This window comes from Onychostruthus taczanowskii, unplaced genomic scaffold (assembly GCF_017590055.1).
Source record: "Onychostruthus taczanowskii isolate IOZ18803 unplaced genomic scaffold, ASM1759005v1 scaffold35, whole genome shotgun sequence".
NCBI lineage: Eukaryota > Metazoa > Chordata > Aves > Passeriformes > Passeridae > Onychostruthus > Onychostruthus taczanowskii.
The window spans coordinates 941,050-968,885 of NW_024500905.1; the positions used below are offsets into that span (position 1 = coordinate 941,050).

The 27,836-nt window shown below is 36.8% G+C and overlaps 2 protein-coding genes across 2 annotated transcripts; both read left to right on the forward strand.

Annotated features, from left to right (window-relative positions):
* Positions 1-385: 385 nt before the first annotated feature.
* LOC121339508 (calcyphosin-2-like) lies at positions 386-5,517 on the forward strand. Its single transcript, XM_041411327.1, has 5 exons — positions 386-482; positions 1,028-1,139; positions 3,448-3,494; positions 5,034-5,079; positions 5,204-5,517. The coding sequence occupies exons 2-5, from the start codon at positions 1,062-1,064 to the stop codon at positions 5,342-5,344; spliced, it is 312 nt and encodes a 103-aa protein (XP_041267261.1). The 5' UTR covers positions 386-482; positions 1,028-1,061; the 3' UTR covers positions 5,345-5,517.
* Positions 5,208-27,779, forward strand: LOC121339509 (calcyphosin-2-like). Its single transcript, XM_041411328.1, is given in 16 exon segments — positions 5,208-5,314; positions 7,066-7,183; positions 7,442-7,576; positions 8,025-8,180; positions 10,489-10,608; positions 13,981-14,048; positions 16,384-16,503; positions 17,607-17,681; positions 19,427-19,520; positions 20,758-20,815; positions 20,818-20,869; positions 22,751-22,827; positions 23,274-23,428; positions 23,969-24,088; positions 25,148-25,244; positions 26,500-27,779. Coding segments are annotated over 14 exon segments (1,404 nt in total). The 5' UTR covers positions 5,208-5,314; positions 7,066-7,183; positions 7,442-7,540; the 3' UTR covers positions 26,676-27,779.
* The last annotated feature ends 57 nt before the right edge of the window (positions 27,780-27,836 follow it).

The window sequence follows — 27,836 nt, forward strand, 5'->3', positions numbered from 1 at the left end:
CGCAGGGCGGGCAGAGGGAGGGACGGCCGTGCCCCGGGCAGGGTATTTCCGCAGGAGCAATCGGGAATTGTGCATCCCCTCTCCGCCAGCTCTGGTGCGAGGCCCGGCTCGGGTTGGCCCCTCCGCGCTGCTGTAGCGGCAGGGGCGGCGCGGGGCCGCGGGCCGTGAGCCCTGGGACCGCTCCGGGGAGACACAGCCCCCGCCGCCGGCGTCCCGCGCCTCTCTTGGGAAAATGCATCATTTCCGTGGAGCTGCTGAGCTCATAGTGTTTATTCCGCCTTTTACGGCATTGCTGTTTGATAAAAGCAGTCTCAGCGTGTGAACCATTAAGAACGCTGTCTCCCCTCCGCGCCCCCAGGTGGGAGGATGCTCCATTCCGGGAGAGCCTCCTGGCCGGGCGCGGGCATCCTCCGTACCCTGGGAGCGCTGTGCGGGGCTCCGAGCACGCCCCGCAGCCCCGCTCCTGCTCGGGAAAGGAAAAGGTGCCTGGGAGTGGTAACTGCTCAGTGCCGTCAGCCTTTCGTTAGAAAATGGAGTGTCTGGTTGATGGGGTCTTGGTTCAAAACTGGCTGCGTGGAAGGAGAAGCCAGCAGAGCAGGAATGCTTGGTGGCATGTCGCCCTGGAGCTCTGGGAGGCTGGCAGCGTGCCGGGACGGCCCGTCCGCCCTCCTGAAATGTTCCCAGGGCGCTGGAGTGCCAGGCGGCGGTTGTGAGTGGGGAGTACAAAAGGTTTGATGTTGCCAAGGGGTAACAAATTAGTAATACTGGAATGAGAATGTATCGATAAGTGTAAGGGAAAGAGGGAGTTAAGCTTCAGGCAAAAACATAAATTTGAACGGGAATCTGGTTAAGCATTAGTAGTAAAAGTCTGAAATTAAGAGGCTGTGAAAAAGAGAAACCAACAGTATTTCATAGCTGGCTGAAGACAATACCAAAATTCCTTCTAATGCAGTAACTTCCCCCCCCCCCGAGAAGTACTTAGATAAAAAATTGCACATTTTTCTCAATAGTATTTTCTGGTTTTCAGTTTTTTTCTGAAAGCTGCCAGCCATTGAACTTGCATGGATTTGGAAGTTAGAGGAGTTGCTGCATCCCCTCAAAAGAAGATTGAATTGTCATTGAGGGGGAAGAAATGTCAGGTAGTCAATGGAAGGCTTGTGATTGTTTTTCTTCCTTACTTTGACATTTGAAAAATATTTTAATCATACTTCAGAAGGTTCTTAGTTTGAGGTTAAAATGCATTCTATAGAGGAGACACCTTTTAAAGAAATTATTTTTGTCGGAATGGGATAGTTTAGTATGACAGTTTCTCAAAGGAGGGTGAGAAATTCCAATATAAATAGTTATCCAAGAATAACTGCTGCTCTCAGTACTTAATTGGAATGTGTGGGATTTAAGAATGAACTAGTACTTGCAGTTAAGAGCAACAGAGGCTTGAACATATACTGTGTGCTGTCTCTGGCTGTTAGTGAAACTGGCAACAGGTGTGTCTGTGTTTTTGTTTTGCAAGACAGCGGTAAAGTAAAACAGCCTCCAAAATATAATTTGAAAAGGCATGATTTTAAGATTACATGAAAAATGAATCTCACTGCTCTGTGTTCAGTATGGAGGGAAATTATATTTTCCAGGTATTCCTAGTAGTCTACACTTCAAAATAGGGTAGGTGTGCAACCCTCACAGGTTCAGTGTAGTAGAAACGTTAAGGCTAGCTTTTGATAGCCCCTACAAGTATGATCTTGGATTCTGAGGGCCATTATTTTCCTTACTGCTAAGGTAAATATTAATATTGTTAGTAACAGTTGATTTTTCTCACAGGTACTGTGTACTTTATGTCCATGAACAAAAGTTAATTGCTAATCCTCCCTCAGTCCCCAAGCACCTGTTTTACTTCCTTATTTGTTGCATAACCCTATTAGGAATTTTTGGAGTTTGACTGCCAAGTTGCTGGTCTTCTTTTCAGTTTGATTTGGAATGAAAAAAGACCTTTTGTAAACGTTAATACATCAATGTTATAATGTTACTGTTAATGTTTTAACCAAAGTTTTGAAAATTAAATTTCTGTGGACAACAAGAACATTTGGGGCATTTAGTGTAGGTTGTAAGAGAAAAGAAATGTCATTTTTCCCTCTAATCTCTCATTCCTTTTTTCTTTCTTTCTTGTGCAACTAAGTCTACAAATTTTGACTCTAGTCCACATAATTTTTGGTAGTTTGCAAAAGTAAATCTTAATTTAAAATTATGCTGAAATCATGTGCTTCACCCCAGTGTTCACAATGTTTTTTGTTTGCTTTCTTCCTAATTTGTTGACTTCTAGAAATTATATTAAGGCTTTAACATCTAGAATTAGCTGTGTTCTTTGCCTCACCACAGTTAAAATAGTACAGAAAAAAGATAAATGTGGGATGTAATGCCTTGTTTTTGACACCTTGATGCTCTTAGGTAGGTGACCACAGGGTGGCGGTGCTCCTTACGTGGGGAGGGCTCTCAAACCTGGCTACCCGGGCTCGTTCTGGAGTCACTAGAGGGTAGTGTTGCCGAACTTTGCTTCGGGAGCAGCTGCAAGGCTGTATGGCAGGAAAGGAGTTACAGTTTTGTGCTCGCTCTCAGATGGTGAAGGATGTTCGAGCGCTGCTGGAAATAGGATTCTGCTCAGTTTAGGCTGTGATGCTGAGATTTATGAGCTGAGAAGTGTGAAAGCAAAAATGTTAGCCCTGGTTCTGAACGTTCCCAAACAAATTTTTTTTTTCAGAGTGGGAGGCCAGTTGGGTGAATTGTTACTTTGTGCTTGCCCCAAGCAGCCTGCCCTATGGATTTGCTGCTAGCTGTTTTCAAATGCCATAGGGGGATAGGTGATGCTTTAGCTCGAGTCTCTTTTCTTGCTGTGTTCTTGCTCAGTTGAGTTTGGAGATCTGTGTGCTATTCAGCCTTGCAAAATAAATAAAGCGAACTACCTAATCGTCATCACAACTGCTATAGTAAAGCTGAGCTGAAGCAGTTACAGCAAATATCAGGGTTTCTTTGGGATCTGAGCTAGCTCCTTGTGAGCCAGCTGGCTGTCAGTCTTGTGGTTTTGGTTTAAGGGTTGGTTCCCACCCAACAAGGACAATGTGACCTGAAGCCTTGTGAGCAGTGATGGTAAAAAGCCTCAGGAGCACACATTGTTTTTAATGTATTATTAATAGCTGATGTGGATGCTGTCTAGATTCTTAATGGCTGGAAGTCTTCCTGTCATGATGAATATTCAGTCTGCTAGTCTCATGATGTGTAAGAATTAGCTTTCAATGAGAAGTTTTTGCTTCTTTCCCTTTGTTAGTAATGTCTTAGTCAAGTATGTTGGACAGATACTTTAAGCCTCTAATTTTAAATATTTAAGGAGAAATTGAAAATGAAGAACTATGTATTTTAATTTGGATCTCATAGGTATGTAATAATGTGTCATTCTTTTAGAGTTGGAGACCAAATAGACAGGCTACACACAGTCCTCGCCCACCAGAGTAAGTCTGCTTCTATTTCTGATCAGCTTGTTTAATTGTGTATATTATTAATTCAATGCATTTGCATTTGTAGTGACGTGCAACTTAACATTCCATGAAATTTATCATCATAGGTTTGTTTTCTGTGATTTATATTTGGAGCAGAATATTTGATGTATTATTTACTTTGGAATCAAGTTGATTTATGTTTGGCTGAGTGGAGGTTTAATTACAGAATGGGTAAAGATGGAAGAGACCACATTGGGTCTAACCCACTGGTCCATCTGGTCCAACCTCCCTGCTCAAGCAGGGTCATCCCAGACCACATTGCTCAGGATTGCATACAGATGGTTTTTGAGTAGTTCCACTGAGGGAGACTCCACAACCTCTCTGGGCAACCTGTTCCGGTGCTCAGTCACCTGTGCTGAAGAAGTTTTTTTTGGGTGGAACTTCCTGTGCATCAGTTTCTGTACTTTGCCTCTTGTCCTATTGCTGGGCACCACCAAGAAGAACCTGGCTCCATCCTCTTCAGAGGGTGTTACTCAGAGCTACATATTTATATATTGTTTTTCTTGAATATTTTAATGTATCTGCAAAAGAGAAAAATGGTATTTTAGCTATTGACTGCTTTTTGAAGTATTACAGTAAAAACTACAGAAAAACTGTTGTGAAGGGTTTTTATGAGTAATGGGAAATTTTGTTTGTGCTTTTAAAATTTAAAACCTTATAATGACTTTGGCACTTGAGGAATATCTGCTCTTCCAAGGACCATGATTGATAGTTTAGTCAGTTTTATTTACTGAAATGCCTTAGAGCTAATGTATGTAATTATTTTATAAGTGTCTGTGACTATGACCTTTGATTCTTCCAACCAAAGTCAAAACATTCCAATTTCTGTGTACTGTCTGTCATTATCTAATAAAAAAGACTGTAAGATAAAGAACTCTTTTATTCCAAGAAGATATAACAGAGTTGCTTGCATATATTGGTGGTAAAATATAAAAAAAAAATGTATTCATGGTGCTCTGCAATATACCTGGAGTACAGGCAGAAGGCACAGAGATGCTTTCGTGAATTGGAGATGTTTTCATTTCTTTAAGCAGAACAAAATACTGAGGTATGGTTGTCTTCTACTGTGTTAATCTCCTATGGAAAGGTCAGAAGATTTGCATCCCAAGTAGAGATTGCTTCCCTTTTGCCTCTCTGTTGACTGATTATTGAGGAATGTTGACATGGATGTGCTGCAGAAGACAAGAGTAAGGCACCCCTCATTTATGATCATGTTGCGGTAGCTCCTGTTGGGCAGGCAAGAGAAGCCAATGTGGGAGTAAAGAGGGATCCTTTTCAGCTGCCAGGGTACTCTGCTGCTGGGGAAGAGAAGCTCTGTGGCCCCTTGCTGAGCTGAAGCAAGAGGGGCTAATAGAGATTTGCTGAGTAGGCCATATCCAGTTTCGTGGAAATTTTTGTGAAAGACCTAATAATAACTAATAGGCAGTGCTTTTATTGTAGTTAAAACATAAGGGAATGTATTGCTGTTAAAATTGTTTTAACTCCCTGCAGGGTGCCATGCCTAGATCTAGGGAGGCTGGGAGATTCTGATGAAGAGGTAATTGTAAATTACTTTTGTCTCAATAAATTTTTAGAATTCACATTTTTCAGGAATTTATAAAAGTATCACTCTGAATAGAAAACAATTATGATTGCTTGTCCTTTTTTTCCTGTGATTTTAGGACGGGGACTCTTACATACCGTACACTGGAAGGTCTTCTCATAGGTGCCAGCTAGATTCATCTTCAGGGTGGAGAACGTCATTACAGACTCCATATGCACAGCATCAACATGTCAGTCTGTCACTACAAATATCTTCATAATATACCCCTTTAGCAGTAATTTAGAAAAGCATGCATATATTTTCTTTTTATGTAAGTTCTTTTGGTTAAGCTCATATCTCCAGGTGCTGTTGGTCCAAAATATTTTTAGCAAAGTTTTTTTACTGAGATTCTTTAGAATATTTAGAAAAAAATATTTTATTACATAGCTTAGCTTTTTGTTGATTGATACACTTACCCTTTTGTTGTACTTATTTTTTAAGAACTATATTAATAGAAATAACAAAGATTAGTAGTAGTGAGTGTGTGACTGAAGACAAAATACATGTTTATGAACAGTATTATTTCTGTGGCACAGTAGTTACTTCTGGTGAAAAGAAAACTTTTGTAGTTACTTGCAGCCATTTAATGTTTTTGTTTTTTCTTAGGGCTGTTTTCTTTAAAACAGATCTGTGACATAAACTTTAGAATTACGTCTAATTTGTTGATGGTCTTTTTATTGTTAGAATTTCCTCATCATGTTATCTTTCCCCTCATGGATGACTAAGAAACTTAATCACCACTAGTCTTACATGCTTTTTAAGGAAAATCAGGAGCCTAGATGCTAATATTCTGATTTACAGTACAGTGCAACATTGTTCAGGATCAATATCCACTATAAAAGTTTTTAGAGTTAATTTAATTACTCAGTTATTACACTTTCCTGAATGCAGGGAAAGAGTTCTTTTGAATTCTTATATCTGAATTAATTGTGAACAAATTAAATGTCACAAATTTTTTTTGATCATGATACATCTTATTTCCTGCTTTTCTTTAAATAGGTGTCTAGAAAATTGTGTCAGAACAAAATGGAGGTAAAGAAGTTGAAAAAATACAGACTGACAAAAAGTCTTATCAGTTCAGTACTATGGTATATGGTCTGAAAATATAATATATTATAATTTTTTATGTGACAGGAACTAGCTTATTGGGGAAATTATTAAAATTACACTGATTAAAAGTCCATTATTTCAAAAATATTTAACTTATGTAAACCTAAGAAATATCCAAATGAGTGTTAAAAAAACCCCCAGGATTTTAAGTAGAAGGAAAACGAATTTTAAATTAATTTGTACATAACCTGTGCTCCTTGAAACAAATAATATAGTAACTTGAAAGGCAGAACTCCAGATTGGCTGGAGCTCAAGGTGAATCTGCCAAGATCACTATTTTGTGTTTCCCTATATAAGCAAATGGTTTCTGTACTTGAAAAACAATTTCATTTAAGTAAAAACTGAAATGGTAAATGTTTTTATGGTCTTTTTAAAATAATGTACTAAGAAGTTTTTAGAATACCTAGGTGTTTATACATGTCTCAAGATGTAATTGTAAACATGTAAGTACAGATAGGTTATTTTCCTTTCTACTGCCTTGTAAATGTGCAGTGCAAACATGCTTCTGTTGTTATGGCCTTTTCGGGTCTGGATGCTTATGATTACACTGCTTGCTTTGCATTTTTTTAAACAAAGTTCCTGTGTATAACACTGTCAAACTGCAGGAGTGCTAGTAGAAGTTTGGTAGGGCTTTGTTTCTCAGGGTCTGTCTCCCTTTTCTGCTTTCCTTTATCTCTTGTTGCTTCCTTTCTGCCTTCATTATGTCTTAAATTCTGAGCGCTTAAAGTATTGGAATGTAGCTTCTGTTTCCTTACCCTTTCTCTCTCTTCCTCTCTCCCTTTTTTTTGCCTGACTTGCTCCCCATCTTCTTTTTTTTTTTTTTTTTTTTAGCTGTTTTAAAATATTTTAATGCATTCTCTGAGAGGCCTTTACTTCTGCATTTCTTGCTTCTGGGGCTCTGACCAAGCTTTCCCTGAGCCAGATAGATTCCCGCTTCTTCAGTAACTGTGTAAGTAAATTTTCCTAAAATAGGCCACTTTTGGAAGAAAAATTTAAATATACTCTTATAATTCAGGAATTAACCAGGGAAGGGATGTGAATCCTGTTTTGAAGGAGAAAGTTGGCTCTTCAAAAACATAAATCTTTTTGGGTTTTGAGAAATGGTTTTCTAGAGCAAGACTGTAACATGTTGTTGCAAGATAAGTTGCAAGTGTTGAGTAGAGATGCTAGAGAAGGCCATCTTACTTTTTTTTTTTTTTTTTGTTAGCATTGAAGGAATATAACTTAAATATTGAAGGTGTTAGTCATTCAGGGAGACAGAAGAGAATGGAATCTTGGACTTCTGTCATTACTGCCCTTTCTACTGATGCCAGCCTCTGTTGTGCGGAGCTCTGAAACGGGTGTAAGTTTAGAAAGGTACTCAGCTGTGCAGCTGATGTTGTTCTAAGGAACAGTGTGCCAGTTCTCATCGGCCATACAAGAGTATTAGAACTCCTGACCAAAAAACATCCATCCGTCTATTTTCAGCCATCCAAAAATCAAATGTCAAAATTTCCATTTTAGTGATGTTATAAGGCAGAACCACTGAATCTGACTTCTTTTTTAAAAGTAATGTAAAACCATTTGAGAGTGTGTTTTAGATTTAAAAATGGTAGAATTTGAAGAACTCAATGAAAATTAAGCCTGAATGTGCAGTCCTGTTTGCATTTTTTCTTAATTTGAAGCATCGTGTCAAGAAGTTTCAGACATTATACTGGAAAGGAACTAAAAAAACGCTATTTGCATTCAATAGACCAGACAGAGGCTTTTATGTTGATTACTCATTGCTTTAACATCCTGTTTTGGAGCAGAAGACAAGACCAGAAAAGCTGTCATCCCTCACAGACAGACCCAAACCGAAGCACGGTCTGTATGAAGCAGATACGAAGGAAGAATATAAGCAACATCCTCAGAGAATTGCAGGAAAGAAAAAAGACCACCTCCAGTGTCCAGACACTTCAATAAAGGTAGCTGGCAAAGTAGAAATTGCATTTTTAAATAGCAAATGTACATCTCTATTTAATTATACTGTTTGGAAAGGTTTGCACATGTATGTAATTTATTTCATGTTTTTATTTAAAGAAATAAAACCATGTAATTTAAGCATCTAATGTTGAGGAGGAAATAATCTGTAGGAACGTTGTTTCAGTTGTTGCAGAGAGAGAAACTGAAGTGCTCTGAGAATTTATGTATGGTTGTGTTCCCTGGTAAAGAAAGTAACACTGGCCTTCCTAGTGCACCTCTAGTCTGAGCCTGAAGATTAGCATGATTGATAAGGGAGAACTTAAAGCCTATAAGAAGAGGAGAGACAGCAGGAAGATCTTGGTAAAGTGTTATTTCCAAAACCAGAAATTCACTCAAGCTTTTTTATTTTTTTAAATCTAGAAGTACTTTAATTGCTATTCTGTAAATTGGGACTGTATATAGGACTTGAAGAAGGAGAAATGAAAGATTTAACCTGTTCCTTAGAGAACTATTAACACTGAAAATGGAAAGGAATATGGGGTTAAAATAACAAAAGGTATTATCTGTACTTTTTGCTTTGATGTTGTACAGTTCAGATTCAGTACAGTTGGACTGCAAGCGGTACTAATTCTGCCAGTTTTCCTTTGTGTTTTCAAATTAAGGTGGAAAGAAGGGTAGATCAGTGGAGAGAAACTGGAAAACAAAGGGGTAAAAAACCCCAACTTTCATCTTGTTTGGAAGAGATAGTGGAGGAGAGTGGTTGAACAGGGAAAGGTGCATCGTTGTAGGTAAAAGAAAGCAGGAAACCTAAGTAAGCAACAGCTGTGAGGACTGGTTGAATGCTAAATTCTGCTGAGGGTAGATGACCATTTAAGAATCCTAATGGAAAGTTAAGTATGCAAATGTTGATAGAACATATTGTGCTCATTGCTTTTCAGAGAAAATTATGAATAACAATGAGTTTACTGAATTTACTTTCTTAATATTCAGTAGAATGAAAAGGGAAGGTTTTTCAAAAGAAAGATTGTTTCACATATCACAGACAGCTTTAAAAGAGCTTTCTCTTCATAGTTGTGCTTCTAGTGATCAGATAAAGGAGCACCTGAAAAAACCTATTAATAAACATTCTGTGAATAAGAGGTGAATGAAAAAAAAGTTGAGTTTATTTTGAGGTTTGGTTTTATGTTTAGTGGCAGATAAGATTTTCTCTTTTGGAGATTTGTTATAGTTTGGTGTTTTGTGTTTTTTGTGGGTTTTTTTTTTTTTTTTTCCTTTTCTAATGATTCCACTCTGATGTACTGGTCTGACACTCATATAATCCGTTTTTCAAGGAGTGACTTCTTTATATGCACTACTGCAAGCCCATCTAAAGGGTACTTACAGGAGGAGCCAAGTTATCTGAAAATGAAGAACTAGATGGCAAATGTATGCTGGGAGAGAAAAAGCAGGACTGGTGATTTTGGGTTCCAGATACTTGCTAAGCACTAGAAGCATGTGTGTTATTCTTCTCACAGATTTTAATATAATGTCTATGAGAACATTTTTTTGTGTGTTAGATATCATCACTACCTGATTAGATTTATAAATAAAAAAATATTTCAATACACTTGTTTTGCTTGATTCATGGAACTTGTAACAACTTCTCTTTTCCATAAAGGTGCTCATAGAGGAGATTGCTAAAACTGTTTCTGTCAAAACTTCCTGTATCCTTTTTTTTAATATTATCCATGTACAAAACATTTCTGTAATGCTCTGGGACTGGTTTACAAGTCTGTTAGGACCAGTAGCATGCTTTGGCTTTTCCCTGTCTAGGCTATATTTAGCTTCTTCACTGGTCACAAAGCAGTATCTCTACAGTGAGCTTTGAGCTTTATACCTAACAGCAAATCCTCTGCTTCCACTTGGCTGTTCCTGTGCAGGACAGAAAACAGACAAGTTCTTGTCTTATCCTCAGAGATACTAAAGTCTGCTTTCTCTGACTTGCTGCTGTTTTTTTCACAAAGCCTGTAGGAATACAGTATTTTGAGATTTTTAAAATTTATTATTTATTGCAGTATAAATTAAAACTGGTAAGTATTCAAAAGGTACAAATCTTGCTCTCTAATCTTTCCTTGTAAGTTCAGTTTCTGTAGAAAGCTAGACTTAAAATCTTTTAGTTAGCATGAAGTAGAAGAAGTAGACATTTTAAAAAGTAAAAAAGAAAGTAGTATTTTAAAATAAATTGTTGAGGAAAACATGTGTGGGTTTTTTAGTTTGTTTTTATTACAATTCATTACATTTGAGTTACCAAAAGAATGTATTTTTTTGTAGGGTACACAGCTTGAAGATGGACACTATGATTTTGTAACCCTCGATAAGAAAGCTCTCCTGCAACAATGCTATACAAACAAACCATATAATATGCAGCACAACATAAGGAAATCAGAAGCTGTAAGTATTTGGACTGGTATTGTGCTGCTAACCACCTCGATGTGGAGAATGGCTTCCCAGATGTTCCACAGAAGTTATACCTTCGGAGATTTGGGTCTAGTATGCAATTGCACCCATTGAAATCATGTGAGTTTAAACATTTCTCTCAATGGGAGTTGAACTGAGCAATCCAGTGAGCATTTTTTAAATCTTATCTGCAGTGTTTGTATTTTATGCAGTAACTGATATAAATGAGAACACGAATTATGAGTAATATATACAGATACATTCATACAACTACGAATGACTGAGGTAGTTGAGTGAACCTAAACATAATACATTCAATGTCAGAAGTTGGACTTTGATGATCCCGGTGGATCTCTCCCTGCTCAGGATATTCTATGATTTCTTCTGATCTGTAGCTTTTAGCTGAGCCTGTATTCAGTGGTCCACGGATTCCATAATTCCATCAGCTAGTATTATATTAAGTCAGCAACAACTGTGCCTGTGTCTTTAAACTCTAGGGATGGAGCTTCTACAGTGTCTCTAAGCAACATCTTCATGTGACATGCTATTCTCTGTGTGAGGAAGTTCTTCCTATTGTCCACACCAATCCTCCCAAGGCCCAGTGTGTAACCTTTACCTCCTGTTATACTCTTGGCTTTTGTCAAGAAAGTTTGGTTCTCTTTTCTTTATAACTTCTCTTCAGAATGCCTCATAGCTGCTGGTTCTGCAAACTAAACAAACCCAAGCTCCCTTAGCTGCTCCTTTCAATTGCTTTTGCTCTGGTCTTTAGTCAGATCCTTTCTGAAGGAAGAAGGAAGCCCTAAAGTCTGGAAATCACCATGGACTCAGTAGCATGCAGAGAGGGGAATTAAAACTTTCCTTACATGGATGTACCCAATACACTTCTTTAATTTATTATATAGATGTGAATTTTACTGTTTTTGGGACTGAACAATAGGGGTCTTGCCCATCTGAGGCCTTGAATTTAGGATCATTTACAGGGATGAAGAACCTTGATTTGATATTGCATGATTCAGTATTTCCATATGTAGAGTGATGGCTTTTATAACTGGTTTTTGAAGGGATTGCTGAAAAGGGTTATGTATTCTAACTTTCTCATGGAATAATAAGCCATGATAAATTTTATGATGTTTTAAAGTAAATAGTAATTTGAATTAATTTTATTTGCTCATCACTATGCATTGAATTTTGCATCATTGCAACGATTTATTTGATTTCTAGTCTTGTTGAAATGAATGCAGATGTTGCTCTACTGAGGTCAGTGTTAATTTTCATGTCAAGAAAATCTTTTGTGGAAGTACTTAAGCTTTTATTTTTAGAATAAATTAAAAAATCTATACTATTGGCTAAAGATAATGGAAAAAAGTCTTGAAGTATCCCTAGAGTAACTACTCAATGCTAAAGCAAATACAGTGAAAGCCCTGAGAAAGGGAGGTGTGCAGAACTACAAAATAGAAGATATTCTATAGCTGCCATGCTTTAAAATAGAGCCAGCAGGTGTCTGAGCAAGGTGTTACTGAAGCTCTTCAGAACCCTTTTTTTATTCATTAGCACTCATGGTCAGCACAGGCTGACTCATTCTGTCTTTTGAGGACCATCTCAGGTTCTCCTAGGTCCAGCTTCTGATAGTGGTAGAATACAGGAAAAAATTGGCAGTAGTAACTGCATGTGTATTAATTCCATTTTGTATATATTGCCTCAATTGCTGGCATTTCATTTTATCTACGTGAAAATTTTGCTCAAGAATACACAAAGTTAATATGTCCTTTTACTATAGTCATTACTGAAAAGTCAAATGTTAAAGTAGAAATTCTCTTGATTTTTCTCTAATTTGGGATGAACATTTGCTAGTGGGGTTCTGCAGGGCTCCATCTTAGGCCCTGTGCTCTCCAAAATCTTCATAAATAATTGGGCACAGGACTGGAAGGGATACTGAACAAGGGATACATAAGTTCACATATGATATAAAACTGGGAGGAGCTGCTGACTTCTCGAAGGCAAGGAGGCCCTGCAGAGAGACCTTCACAAATCAGAGGGCTGGGCAATCACCAAACACATGAAGTTAAACAAGGGAAAGTGCCAAATTCTGCACCTGGGACGGGACAACCCTGGATGTGAGGGCAGACTGGGGAATGAGATGTTGGAGAGCAGTGCCATGGAAAGGGATCCTGGTCCATGGCAAGTTGAACAGAGCCAGCAGTGCCCTGGCAGCCAGGAGGGGCAGCCCTGCCCTGGGGTGCATCAGGCACAGCATCCCAGCGGGGCAAGGGAGGGGATTGTCTTGCTCTGCTCTGCACTGGGGCAGCCTCACCTCAAGTGCTGGGTGCCAAAATATAAAAAAGGTGTTAAACTATTAGAGAGTGTCCAAAGGAGGGCATCAAAGATGGTGAAGGGTCTTGAGGGGAAGCCGTATGAGGAGCAGATGATCGCCTCACTTGTTCTGTTCAGCTTGGAGGAGACTGAGGTCTTCAACATCCTCATGAGGGGAAGAGGAGGGGCAGGTACCAATCTCTTCACTCTCATGACCAGTGACAGGACAGGATGGAATGGCCTGAAGTTGTGTCAAGAGAGATTTAGGCTGGGTATTAAGAAAAGGTTCTTCACCCAGAGGGTGGCTGGGCACCAGAACAGGCTCCCCAGGGCAGTGCACACAGCACCAAACCTGACAGTTCAAGAAGAGTTTGGACAATGCTCTTGGGTACATGGTGTGACTCAGGGATGGTCCTGTGTGGTGCCAGGACTTCGACCTGATGTTCTTTGTAGGTCCTTTCCAGTTCAGTTTGTTCCATGACTTTTTGATTCACAGCCCATTGCCAATAGGTTTCATGTATAACCTCTGAAGAAGATTGGTTTCCTCTGAATGTTCATATTTAGGGACCAACAGCAACTACTTCTGCAGTGAGAGCTGCTACAAATTCAATGTTTGCCTCTGCCCTAGGCATTTTTGTAATTTCATAGTAGAGCTGTTGTCTAAGAGCAGAATGGAAGAATTAGGTCATTCAGTGACCTAATATTCAATTGAAATTTAAGGTGTAAAATTTTTTTACAATAGAGCCTTTCTCCAAAGGCTCTATTGTACTTACAGAACGTATTGGAAACAGTACAGAAATAAGAATTTTGTCTGTAAACCTAAATGCTAGAATTCTCATATTTATTACAACTAATATGCACAGACAAATTGAGTGTGTAGCAGAGAATATTATATGTCTATTTTTTATGCAAATAGACTCTATTAAAATGTAAAAAAATATTAATTGTGACATGGGTAAATTTGTGACCTCTGAATGCTGTCTTAAAGGGTAACTTGTGATTTGAAGTGCCTGCTATTATATATTTCACTTGTTCTCAGCCAGTTTTTCATTGCAGGAAGATGTTGCTGCAGAGAGGAGAAAACAGGCTGTTGTAGAACAAGTTATGGTGGATCAATTATGTAGGTAAATGAATTTATAATGTAAAATTTCAATTTTCCCTACAGAATAATTTAGATCCATTCGTGTTTGTCTTTTCTTGCTTAAGAGGTGTTTTGATCATTTTGTTTCAAATCATATGAAGTCTTATGTAGTAGTATTATTTGCAAAAATTCTTTAAGTGAAAGGCTTTTTAATGCAACTTAAAAAATCAGTTCCAAGTGCCAAGTGTATGTTATTTTTTTTTCTGGAAATAATTCCTAATTTTATGCTTGAACCTCTTTTAAGGTCTGTACAATAGCATTAGCTCTCAAAAACAGCCCTGTTGCACCTCAAGAAAATACATGGATGCCTGATCTTATAAATTACTTGTCCTCAATATTTATTGTCCTTTCTAAAAATCTTAGCTTTATTAATATTTATTAATCCTTTATTAATACTGAAGCAACACCTCTCAGGCATAAAGGAGTATTATACCAATGCTTGGCATGTAGGAAAAAGGCACTATTATAAGCTGAGTTGGTCCAGGTTGTACAGTAAGGTCTCCTGCCTTCATTGCTATCCCTTTAGCTTCAAGAGAGCATTGCTTCTCTGCAGAAAGATCCCTCTATTTTAAGCATGCTTTAATAATTCAGGGCTTTATGCAAGCTGCCTGGTTATGACAATATAAGAAGATGCAAGCTAGTTTAATATAGTTTCATGTTACTTTATACTTACAAGACATTATCTCTGGTTATGTCTAGATTATTTTGCATTCTGTGCATAGTTTACAGTCTCTGGAGTCATCTGCACTGGTGTTCCAGCCCATCAAATCCTAAGATTTTGAGGCTGAAATTTTGTTGCACTTCACCATTTTAGGTTTTATTTGTGTCTGTTACAATGGCAGTTTAAATTACCTATATTGTCTGAAAGTCTATTAGCACTTTTACACTATTTAAAAGCTGACATGACAAGAAGGTTGCCCGGGGGAAGTAAGACTGTCATGAAACACAATGTTAAATTCCGGTTTTAATCCTGAGGATTAAAATTATGGAACTATACAAGGTTGAAACCCCCAGTTTTCAGACAAGTGCTTGGCTTGTGTCATATCCCTTTAAAGATTATTACAGAGGTGATCTTAAAAATATGCTGGTTATGTTGAAGTGTTTTAGTACTACTGGTGTTGCATTAAATGTACAGCTTTGTGCATCTTGGATCATGGATGGCCATTCTGTGTTTATCCTCCTTCTGCTGCTTTGCCTTATTTTTTCCATGTCTTCCTTCTCCTACTCTGAACCCCTCTGTTGATAATGTCAAAACAATATTCAGTAGTGCTGCAGCTGCATCAGGATGAAGTTTTAATTTAAAAAATCTCTCTGTTTATGTTCCAAATATAACTCTGCCAGTACTTCTAAACAATTTGGAATCAGATAATAGGATGTTAATTGGAAAAGATTAGTTCAAAACTGTTGCATGAAAAAAAGCTATTTAAGGAAATACAAAGGTATTTTGAATATTTTTTTAGTAGAGCAAATCTTGCAATTAAATCAGTGTAACTGATGTGTACAAAGATGTATCTGTAAGGATCAGAGAGCAAGTTTAGAAAACTATAATAGCCATGCAAAATTATTTTTTTCCCTCCTGATAACCATTTCAATAGCATAACAAGCATCTCATTTATTTATAAATGTTCTCTTCTTTTGTTTACTTGTTGAACTGATACAGAGAATTTCAAAATGTTCAAAACCCAGTTAATCTGTTCCTTTTTTCTCAGCTGTGCAGTTAGCACTTTGAGGGAGGAACTGCCAAAGGTTTTGTTGGATGACAGATTGGATGGGGCTCTGAGCAACCTGGTCGAGTGAAAGGTGTCCTGCCCACAGCAAGGGGTTGGAACTAGATGATCTTTAAGGTCCCTTCCAACCTAGGCTACTCTGTGATTCTGAGTTGATGTCACTGGCCAGTGCTAGTAGCTGATATCACTGATATTGGAGGGAGAGCCATGGTTAAAGAATATCACTGATGGAATATTTACAGAAATAATAGAAATTATGAAAGACCCCACAAGCCTTCATAATACTAAGATTTATTTTATAGAAGATATATAAAATATACTTTAAATAATATCTGTCTGCATTTAACATAACTACATAGCAGTGCACTGCCAGAATATTATTGCATATGTTTGATTTTATGAAATAGACTTAAGAATTTGTAAAAATAAACAAAAAATTAGGCCCACAAATTTATGCAAGCTTAATGGATCACTCTAAGATTGTATTACTATATTATTCTTGGGTGTTTTCTTTCCTGCATAAAAACATGTAAGACCTGAAATCCAGCCATACTGACAGTAACAGGGATTCTCCCTGCTCTTTGTGGTCAGAGCTGTTATAAGTGATCCAGAGCAGTCCACACGTTCTGATTCTTGCAAGGAAGCTCAAGGACTTCTGGGAGCTGGGATGGCACCAATGCGTTTTAGAAAAAGGACCCTCCATGAAACAAAGTAAGTTTATAAAAATAAATTTTCTGCTATATATATTTTTTTATAGCTCTGTGAATTCTGTTTGCTTTTCCAAATGTTCTGTTTTTGGCTTGGATCCACGAGCTTCACGTGAGGCCTTTTTTGTAGCTTTTCTGTGATTTTTATTGCCTGGTGAGATTACAGGGACCTCTTTATGTGAATTCTCTGTGAATTATGATTGATCAATAGAATTTATAAAAACTGGGAGAACATTGTTAAGCTTATGTTGACATTATTCATCACAAAGATTTGCCAGCCTTTTCCAAGTGGCTGGATGCTTGCAATCCTTTCAGAGATTCCTATCCTTAGGTTCATAAATTGCATAAATATGCATCTGTAAAGGCTAATGTAGATCTTCACAATAATCATACTTTTCTTTCATGTTTTCATTTCTGCTGCAATAATTAACCCTATTGGCATTTAAATTACCTACCTGGACTGTCAGCATTGAACTAGTCGCTCCAAGGACTTAAAAAATACCTGAGGAAACACTGTGATCCGTAAAATTAAATGAATCTGCAGGTCTGAGTTTTGTTCTGTTTTTGTCAACATTCAGGCAAGCATTTCTGCTTTGTGCATTTTAACATCCCGTTCTTAAGTCTTTCTCATCAAATGTCATCTTTGTATTTAAAAAAAAAAAAGGAAAAAAAAAATTAAAAAACAGTCTCAATTTCTTACCTTCCTCACACAGACAAATCTTCATTTCTGGAACTAGTAATAGAGCCAATATAAAATATTTATGTGGATAAAAATGCCCCCACCTGGGTATTTTTGCAAGAGAATGCATTGGTTCATGGAGGTGTGGTGGGTGGTAGAGGTAAAGGTTAATTCTTTACATAAGTGTATGTAAACAAAATTTCTCATTCATATCTATGTTCTCTGTGAATGTACTCTCATATTATATAATAACAGAACACTGTACAGCTCTAAGTTGCTTTCTAATTCAACTACAAAGGATCATCTCCTCAGCCAGTTGCCAAGGATACTGTATTTCATGGTTTTTGCTGTTTGAAAATGGTTGAGTTTTATGTAACATTTATCTGGGAGCATATAGGTATCATTAACATGTTGCATTATTTTCACAGAATAAGGACCAAATCAGGACTAACTGAGAACATGCTCTCCAAAAAACTATGCTTTGATAGTAGGATTATATCAAGGTAATCACAAATTTTGTGAGGCTTTTCAATACTCTGAATTTGTGAATGAGGATTACTGTCTTGAACTGATTAATTGCACTGAATGTTTCTCCTCCCTATGTTGAAAGAAAAAAGTGTGTGTGGGTGTCCAGGTGTAGTACAAATTTTGATGTGGCTAATGGATAGTGGCTTTACAGTCCCACTGTGCAATGTTAAGATCTGTAAGCAGTGCTATGTTACCATTATACCCATAGCTCTACTCAGGATAGTTACCACAGGGGCTGTGTGAAATACTGCTTTTAGCTGTTGCATCTCAGTTGATTAAAATTATTTTGGCCTCATCTTAGATGTGGCAATTACTATAAGTAGTAATGGCTTTGCAACCTGTTCATAGCTCCTTATGTATTAAATTTTGGAATGTCTTTGAAACTCTTCTGATTTGAGTAGTGGTAGCATAAACATATTTTTCAGTTTTGAAAGTGATGCTTTTCTGCAGCTGTGAGCTGTATACTTGTTAGACACAGCTGAATATTCAGCAACATACTTTCATATACCTCAGTGAATGCAGTAGTCCTGGTGTATGTAATCCTTAGTTAATCAGTGAAAATTACACTGGCATACTAAAACATGAAGCCTCAGGAGGTGTTTTTTTTAGCATTATGGAGAATGGAATATTGAATTAAAACACGTGACCAAGTCCATAACTTGAATTTCATGGTGGGTTAGAGAAAATAGTCAAAGAGCTCTTTAAAAAAATAAATTGTACAGCATGCAACATTGGAAATAAAATGGATACTGAGAGCAGCCTTGAGGAGAAGAACTTGGGAGTGCTGGTGGATGAAAAGCTCATCGTGATCTGGCAGTGTGTGCTTGCACCCAGTAAACCAGCCATGTCCTGGGCTGCACCAAGAGAAACAAGGCCAGCAAGGCGAGGGAGGGGATTTGCCGCTCTGCTTCTCTCCCGTCAGACCCCACCTGCAGTGCTCTGTCCCCCTCTGGGGTCCCCAGCCTGAGAAGGATCCGTTAGGAGTGACCCACAGGAAGGTCACAAAGATCATCAGAGGGAGGGTCCACCTCTCTTAGGAAGACAGCTTGAGAGAGTGGAATTGTCCAGTCAGGAGAAAGAAAAGCTCCAGGGAGACCCTCTTGCAGCCTCCCAGTGCCTACAGAAGGCTGCAGGGAAGTTGGAGAGGGTTTTTTAAAGGGTGTGCAGTAATAGGACAAGGAGGAATGGCTTCAAAGTAAAAGCAGGCAGGTTTAGATTAGATATAGGAAGAAATTCTTTACTGTTGGTGTGGTGAGGCACTGGAACAGGTTGCACAGAGAAGCTGTGGATGCCCCATGCCTGCAAGTGTTCAAAGCCAGACTGGATGGAGCTCTGAGCAGAGTGATCTAGTGAAAGGTGTTCTAGCCTATGCCAGGGGTTTTGGAACTGAATGATCTTTAAGGTCCTTTCCAACTCAAACCATTCTGATTCCAAAATAAATGTTACTTATGTTTGGGTTCAGTTGGATTTATATAGATAAAAAACATAAAAGTGCTTTTCAATTTTCCTTCTAGAAATGGTCATGATGCTTGCAGGGAGTTAATTGGATTTTTCTTTGCCTGTGACAAATCCCTTACTGTGTATGAATTTCGACAGTTTGGAAAAAAACAGGTGGGATGAATTACCTTATAAAAGGGTTTTAGAAAACATATTTCACTGTATCCAAGAAGCTTAAATTAATGTAATTGTTTTAGTAATTCAGTTTTGAATTATTTCACAGGACAAATGCCTTGCCTTTCATTCAGAAGGGAGTTTATCAACATCAACGTGGACAAAGAAGGGGAAAAGCTTATGATCTTAGTGACTTCTACGTTGCAAGTATTCTTTTGCTGAATGTAATACTTTTTTTTTTTTCTTTTTTGAGGTAATATTTGGATATTTGAATTGTAAATTGTAATCTAGCCTTCCGGGAAGACCAAAAGTATTCCCCTTAAGTGACATTTTTGAATTAAAGATTTTCAGAGGTTTGGATTGTTTTATTGTCCTGCGTTTTAGAGGTTCCAAATGTAGGTTTCAGATGAAGCTGTACTTTGCAGTTGTCCCCCTAGAGGGCACAAGACTGCTGACAGTGTAGACCTTTTTTGGACGAAGTGATCCACTCGGGAGGGAGTCCTGAAGCAGACCAAAGTACTTGTGAAAAGTAAATAATCTTTGCAAGGTCTGCTGGCCTTTTTAACTCGAAGCAATGATTAAATTTTTTTTAAACATGAAGAAATTGCAGGTTGTTTTTACTCTACAGTTTGAAATGTAAATGACCAGCTCTTTCGAGCAAGTGTATGAAACAATGTTAAGCTTTGTCTATCAACTAATCTGATGACTGATTAAAAATCATAATGCACCTTGCTGTACTGCTGTACTGGCTCAAGTATAAATACTTGAGCAAGTTTTCAAGTACAGACTGTTTTCACCAAATTCTTCAAATGCTCCTGCAAATCTGAAGTTTAGAGGAAAAACTATGTTTGTGAGAAATGTAGAAAGTAAAAGATGTTGACATGAATTTTTAGTGTGTTTTGTCTAATCACATGCCTATCCTAACTGCTTATACAACCACCTAAGAATTCAGAAGATGAAATAGATTAGTTTATGATATGGAAGATAAAGCTACTTGTTGAGATTTTCATATTTTATTGTCATGTGTATTTTTGCAGCCTACAGATAGAAATGTGTTGTGAATAAATATGCATCATTAAGTCACCCAGAAAATGTATTGCACTGAGTTCAGTATCTCTTTGGAATGATGCTGTGTCTGTGAATCTCCACATCTGCAATCATGCTTTCTGGGCTGACATTAAGACATGCAGATCTCTCACAAAGTCCAAGTGGTTGAGACCCTTGCACAGTAACAGTGTCTCTGTCTCCTCCTTCCAAATCCATGAGTTTTGGAGACGTTTTAAACCGAGCCTGCCCAGATATTAGTAGTTAGAGCTACTGCATATTTTAAATCTTCTCAGCATTCTTTGCTTTTAGTTTGCTGCTTTTCTTTATTTCCCCTTGCCCTCTATGTATAAAATACGCAACCTATTTTTAAATCATTGTGTGCTTTACCAACAGGGAGCCAATCTGACTTTCTGAAGTGTCGATCATAACCTTCCAGAAAGTGTTAAGCAGAACCCTTCACCCTTCGTGTGATAAGTATTGATGAAGCAGCTATGGATTATCTGAAGTAAGTGCTGATAACTGCTTTGCAAATTACCTTTCATTCCTGAAGCAAAAAAAAAAAAAAAAAAAAAAAGAAAGAAAAAATCCAGCTTCTAATACCTTATTACTTATACTGCTAAAAGCAGAATCCATATTATTTAGGTCGTTGTTAGGAGAAATTAGTAATTGATATTAGAAGATTTTGTGTAGTTCAGTAACTTCCTAGAATGGTAAGGAGTAATTTTAAAGAAAGAATTGAAATGTGAAGCTGTTCTTTTGCTTTGTTTGAGGTCACATGTTTTTATATACAAATCATATACCTCCTTTGTTTCAGTTTGTGCACATTGCCTCTTGTCAACAGGCACCACTGAGCAGAGCCTGTCTCAGTTTTCTTTACTCCTTTCTGTCAGGTATTCATATGTACTTGAGGGTAAGATCCTCAAGGCTTCTATTCTCCAGGCTAAACAGTTCCAGCTCTCCCGGGCTCTCTTCATAGATTTTGTACTTTGATCCCTTCTTGATTAGGAAGAGAATAATTTTAATCTCAATTAAATATGCTCAGTATATAAAGACTACTTTGTTAGCAGAACTTGACTATTATTTTCTTTCTGCAATTGTTCAGTCACATGAAGCTTGTTCTCAGATATGGTAATATTCACTTAAAAGTCCCTTTAGACTGAAAGCTTTGCAAAGGAGCTATAGTAAGCTAACAGTGCATAGAACAGTAAATTCAAATTTAATTGGTTCCAGAACTGTATAGTTGTATGATGCTTAGTGCTAATTGTTCCCTCTCGGCAAGGTTTCAGTGAAATAAAACACAAAACAGTTTAATTTCAGCTAGTTTATGTAAGACATTTTACATCTCAGAACCCTATCATTCAAGTAAAGCAGCTTTTTCTATCATTTGTGGCTAATCTTATACCTGTGAAATTTGGAGTTGAACCAATGTTATCTCTGAATAGGAGAACCATAAAGAAGAGCTGCTCAATGAGTTGTAATTTTGGATTTTATACTACCTGTGGTGGAATAGATTATTTCCTTTTTATACTCTCTCTGTATTCTTTCCATTAGTGACTAAGTTTCAGTCTATCTTTTTCTTCTGTATGATGACGTTTATTCCCTGGTGCATAACTCTTGAATTGAATTCTCTTACCTTCATTACTCTACTGACAGAAAATCCTGTTCAGCTACAGTCCAAAAGGTCTACTGCAGGTTCCCAGGAGCAGCTATGCCCTTCTGTCACAAACCATGAATCTTTTGGTTTACATATGTTCTAGAGGGGGTACATTGTCCTCTGCAGGTGCCTGTTGACTTTCCAGTTTAGGTGATCTTTTAGGGACTTCATAATGGAAGGTACCCAAAGTGGAGATGAAAAGTCCTACTAGATAGCAGAGAGATAAGTCTTTGGCCTCAGAAAGCAGGAGCAGGAGTATGTCATTGCAAAACACTGGTGGGCAAGCAGCTCAGACTTGACAGTAATGGTTTTCCATTTTTTAAAATATTCTGATTAAAATAATTGTAAGACTTATTTGAAAAGTATTACATGTTATTTTCCTGTTGGTGGTTAAATGTGGTTGCTTTAACAAACACTTCCAGTGGTATGAGATTAGGATTGAACTAAACTTCTGGAGAGTTTATGCATGGGAGAAATTATCCATGGTTAATGAATTAGTAGAGGCAATTCCAGTTAATATTGTTAGAAAAGAATTTCTGTGTATCTGCAGCTGGTCAGCAAAGACTTTTGTGAGTGCCCTATCAAGCTCAAGCAATTGGATATTTTGTTTGCAAGAGTAGTATATGAATGGAAGATAAAGTTGAGTATGTTGGCATTTTTTACTACATCTCTTTTGAATACAGTCATATTACATGTAATTTTACCAATCAACATTAATTGTGACTTCTTTAGAGCTTCCTCTGTGGAACTCAAGGAAGAGTGTTCCAGGCAAGTGGTGGATGACAGTGAAGTTTTCAAGAAGATTCAAGGTTTGTATCTACCAGAACCCATTCAATTTTAGTTTCTCTGTCTTTGTAGAATAAAGAAACAATTCTGTGTCTCGTAATGGAATTTTTGTATTGTTCTGAAGTAGTTCCAAAGTTGCTTTGTATGTTAAATCATGGCATGTAATCAGTTCTCACAGAAGTAGGCAGTTTTACAGTTTGAGGGCAGTAGCCATTTTTTTCTTTCCTTATGTGGTCTCTTTGAAAAAAGTTTATTAGATATTGCTTGTTAGACATACTTTATATGATTTTCACTCAGATGTTAAATAGCTGATGATTTCCTTTTGGACTGGCATTTTTTCATCAAAGACAAGGGAGTCTGAATGCATGGCTATCATATGTAGATAGTGTTCTTTACTTCTGTATTGTCTCCATAGTAAGTGGACAACTTCAGGTAAATGCTGTGTCTTTTTTTTTCTCTAAATCCTCAGGTATATTCAGAGAAACACTAAGTAAAAGAGGAGTTCGGGTTATAACAGGCTTAGGGAAGTATTTCCGACAAATAGACAAGAACAGAAATGGTTTTCTGTCTCAGGCAGCCTTGAAAGAAGCTCTAAAATTATTCAATTTGGAAATGCCTGAAGGGGTGAGTCTAGCTGAAACTGTAAACGTGGGTATTATCTTTCTTAATTTATGGAATTGCTTCTTTCCATGCTTAAATCTATTGTTTAATACCTGGGTTGTGCATGTTTTCTTTTGGTGGTTTTTTTTTCCCTATGGTATGTTGGCATTTCTGCACTCAGTTCTATGTAAAGTTCTTAAAAATAAAAAAAAAAATATATTTTAAAACATGCAATCTTTTTTTTTTACGTCATGACATGAAGAAGCAAGTATGACTGCAACCCATTTTTTCTCTTTAGGCTTTAAAAAAATAATTTTGTTTATGCTCTTTACTTAGGTTTTTTTCTTTGTTTTATATATTATGTTGTAAAAGCAGCTCACAGCTATCAGAACTGAATAATGTGAATTATGGCCATCAGTGATGTGTTATTTTAACAAATCTTTCAGTGAGTTTGGATCTAGAAGTTTAGGGGGGTTTTGTGAGAATACCATAATTTCCCATTATAGCAATTGTTCTATTTCAGGATATAGTGAAGAACTTTGGCAAAATATTTTTAAATTGCAGGACTTTGAATCCTTATGGCTTATTCTTGATGATAGCAAGAATGATAAAGTCGACTATGGAGAATTTACTCATGCCATATTTGGAGAAATGAATGAATATAGGAAAACATTTGTAAGAAAAGTAAGTTTTATTGCAGATATTTTAAGTGTGAATATTTTGCAGTCTAATTTTGCAGTTAGTCACTCATCATATTTTAGTTGTTGGGTTTTGTGGTTATTTTTCTTAAATTCTGTACCTGGAAATTGACTTCTTGAAGTTTCAGATCAGTTTATCAACAGAAAGGTAAATTAGTGGACTGCATGCTGTTCCATTGTTAAATTAGTTCATTTTAAATTCTAGAATTAATTCCTTTATTATTTTGAGTTTTCATGCATATGTGCTGTTCTTATAGTTCAGTCCCATGTAAGAAGTGTCTGGCACCCTGAGACGATCTCTTCCAGAAGCCTGTTTCCTTATTCTGGCAAATGACAAATTTTGGCAAATCTGCATGTATAGACTTTCTTCCTGCAGTGCCTGAAATAGGATGCAGTAATACTTGTCTCCTTTGAACCAACAGTGAGAGTCATATTTGTGAGACATGTTACATGTGAAATGCCACTTGTTATTTGTCTATACTGTAATGTAGAGCTGTTTGCAGTATCAGACACTGATCACAATCCAGCCAAAGGAGTAGCAACTGGATATCAAGATCAAGAAAAATGACATATACTTTCATGTTTTCAGTCATGGAGGATCTGACTCTCCTAGCTTTATGTATGGAGCATGTGTTTTTGAGTAAACTGAAATGCAAATGAAGCTGCTGTAGCAGTGCTGGAGAGGCTGTGGGGAGGCTTCTGCCAGAATGATGGGGAATCTTAATAATTGGAGGAGGCAGAAGGGAAGCAGCTGAACTTCTGATGCCAAGAATGAGCTAGAAATTAGGGAGAGAAACAATTTTTTTTGTGTTGACCAGGGGACATACATTTGATGTGAAAACTGTTGAGGTAAAATTATAATGAAACTGCATGATCTGGAATGATTTTCTAGTATGTGGTGCTCTACATAAAATAGGTAAATTGACATCATCCATTGCACAAGATCCAAAAGTATGTGCTAGGTAGTTAAGTGTATTTGATCTTTTTCCACTTTTTTTTTTTTTTTCCTGAGATGCTAATATGAAACTCTTTTTTTCCCCTATAGGCTTACATGAAACTAGATTTCAACAAAACTGGGACTGTGTCTATGGTAGATGTCAGAAAATGTTACTGTGCAAAGAAACATCCTCTAGTATTGGCAGGTGATTCACATTAACAAACTAACGAAAATTCTTAACTACGGAAATCTGGATCTGCTATCTCTATCAGCAGAGATAGCACATCCAGAAACTGGTTGGAAATACAAACTGTTTTCATATTTACTTAGGCTTGAGCTGTTAAAGGGGAACTTTCTTCATCTGAGGACTTAAAATGAGTCTCTCCAGAACGTAACTATAAGTAGTAATGGAGTTCATAAACACAATTTTAATACGTGCCCTTTTTCAAGCTGCCGGTATGCAGAGTAGTTCTTTTCCCTACCTCTGTAAGCAGTTATTTCACAGCTTTCATCTGTAAGTTATCAGTGGCAAATATGATATTAATGATTTTCACTTAGTAGGGTACTCTCATTTTCACTTTACTGTTTTCCATCAAAATATGCAAGGATTCCAACTGACACGGAATGTATTCAGCACTTGAATAATTTATTCAGAAGGAACTCTAATTTATATCTGGGACAGGTTTGTCATCCTGTACAGAGGAAATGCTGGTTTCTTCATTATTTTTTCAGGAGTTTCAGAAATGTTTAAAGTCTGCTATTGAAAAAATAGGAATTTAAATATTTGTATTCAGTTTTAAAAATCAATACCTCCATGTAACAAACTAGTCACTGTGAAAGTCTCCATGATGTCATGACCCTTTCTTTTTCTTCTGTAGAAGAGAGGTTTTTTTTAATATTGCCAGGGATTTTAGCGGTAACACATGAAGTCACATGTGGGTTAGGGATACAATATATGATTTTTTTTCCAATGCTGTAATGACATATTTTTTGTACTTTTTTCCTCACAAGTATTATCTTTATAAAATTGCTAGGACAAAGATGTAAATTGCAGAACACTTTTCAAATGCCAGTTTCCATCTTAAAGTTTTCCCAGAACTTTAAAGTTTTATTAGAGTACGCATACACTTTCTTACAAGATAACTTCAGAATTTTAGTTTACAAATGCATTATGCAGCTTTTGCAGTCATTTGAAAAAAAAATTCCTGTTCTCATAATTCATTGCAATTGGCTGACCCCATGTTTTCTGATACTTAATTCTACCATGCTATAAAAGTAAAGTAATTTCTACAGGTGGTAATAAGTGAGCCAATGACTTAATTCTGAAATCAGAATATTGGATTTGTTCATGAAAAAAATATTTGCAAGCTAAAATTTGAAAGTTTCTTGCCTGAAGTATATTAAATGCTACATATTCATCTTCTTTAGAATGTATTTAATAGAAAAATATACTTTCACAGGCAAAATTGCAGAAGAAGAAATTAAATCATCATTTCTAGAAGCATTAGGAGAGTCCTGCAGCAACCCCAATGAAGCGTCCTATTCTGAGTTTGAAGATTACTATGAAGGATTAAGTTTTGGAATTGTGGGTGATGATGATTTTGTTAATATTTTAAGGAATTCATGGGGAATTTAGAGTGGAAGATGACAAAAAAGAAGAAGGGACATTTTCTAAACAAGGAGTGACTAAGTAAGAGAGGACTTAGTCTTGATGTACATTACTTTATAATTAGAGTCTTAAACTGATTTCAGGGACAGAAAACTTTAGATGCTTTCAGAATAATATATGGCAAATTTCATGGAGTGTCTGTTGAGTTATGCTAGCCACTCTTCTAATAAAAATGCTGTTCATGTCTTTTCACTGGAAATTATTAAGGCTGTTTCCCATACCAAAAGCCATATTTTTTATATTAAAATAAAGTCTCCTATTTTAAAATAAGAGTGAATTAGAATACTAAAATGCCTGAAGGGGTATGTGCAAGAGACAATTTTGTTTTATGATGCATTGTGAAAATCTTCAGATTTGACTGCATAAGTGTGAATGGTAGCTTTTCTTCAGAACTTTTCTTTTAACATTCTTCATCTCACTTATTTTTTCTTATGCTGGTACTTAGCTTGAAAGAGAGCAGGTCATCGTTTTCCAATTTTGAGGGTGTCTGCTGTACTGAAAGTGCAGAGATGTTCACAGCATTTAGCCCCTTGGCCTGTGCACCCTCTTGACTGATCTTGCTTTGTCATTTTGATCACGCATCCAAAGCAGAGCATTGAATCTCAAAGGTTTTAGTAATCACACATGTATTTTGTAATGCATATCATCCTTTCCTGTATTTTGCTAAATGGTTTTCAAAACAAATAATTTATATTTAAATATCTGTTGTCTTTATATTGCTGGGATTTTTTGACTAAAACATAGCAATTATATATTTTGCCAAACTGATATATAGCATTTTCTATAGTAAGGAAAGTATAAAACGGAAAAGTATTTAAAAAAGGCCCAAAACATCCACCTCTGCCACCACAAAAATTAAATTATAAATTAAAATATTCTTTGCTATTTCAGATGTTCTGACAGGTACACTTTTCAATGTAATACATCTTGCCAATTCTGTAAAATTCTTTGTGTTAAGAAATAAAAATACACAGTTAATGAGAGACTTTGATTTTCATATACCTGTCACTGAAATTAACTGTATGTTGAACTGCATTGCTTAAGCCTATGCAATTAAAAAATATAATTTTCCTCTAAGCTTGTGTTCCTAATTTTGAATTTATATTCTATTGTTAAAACAATCTTCCT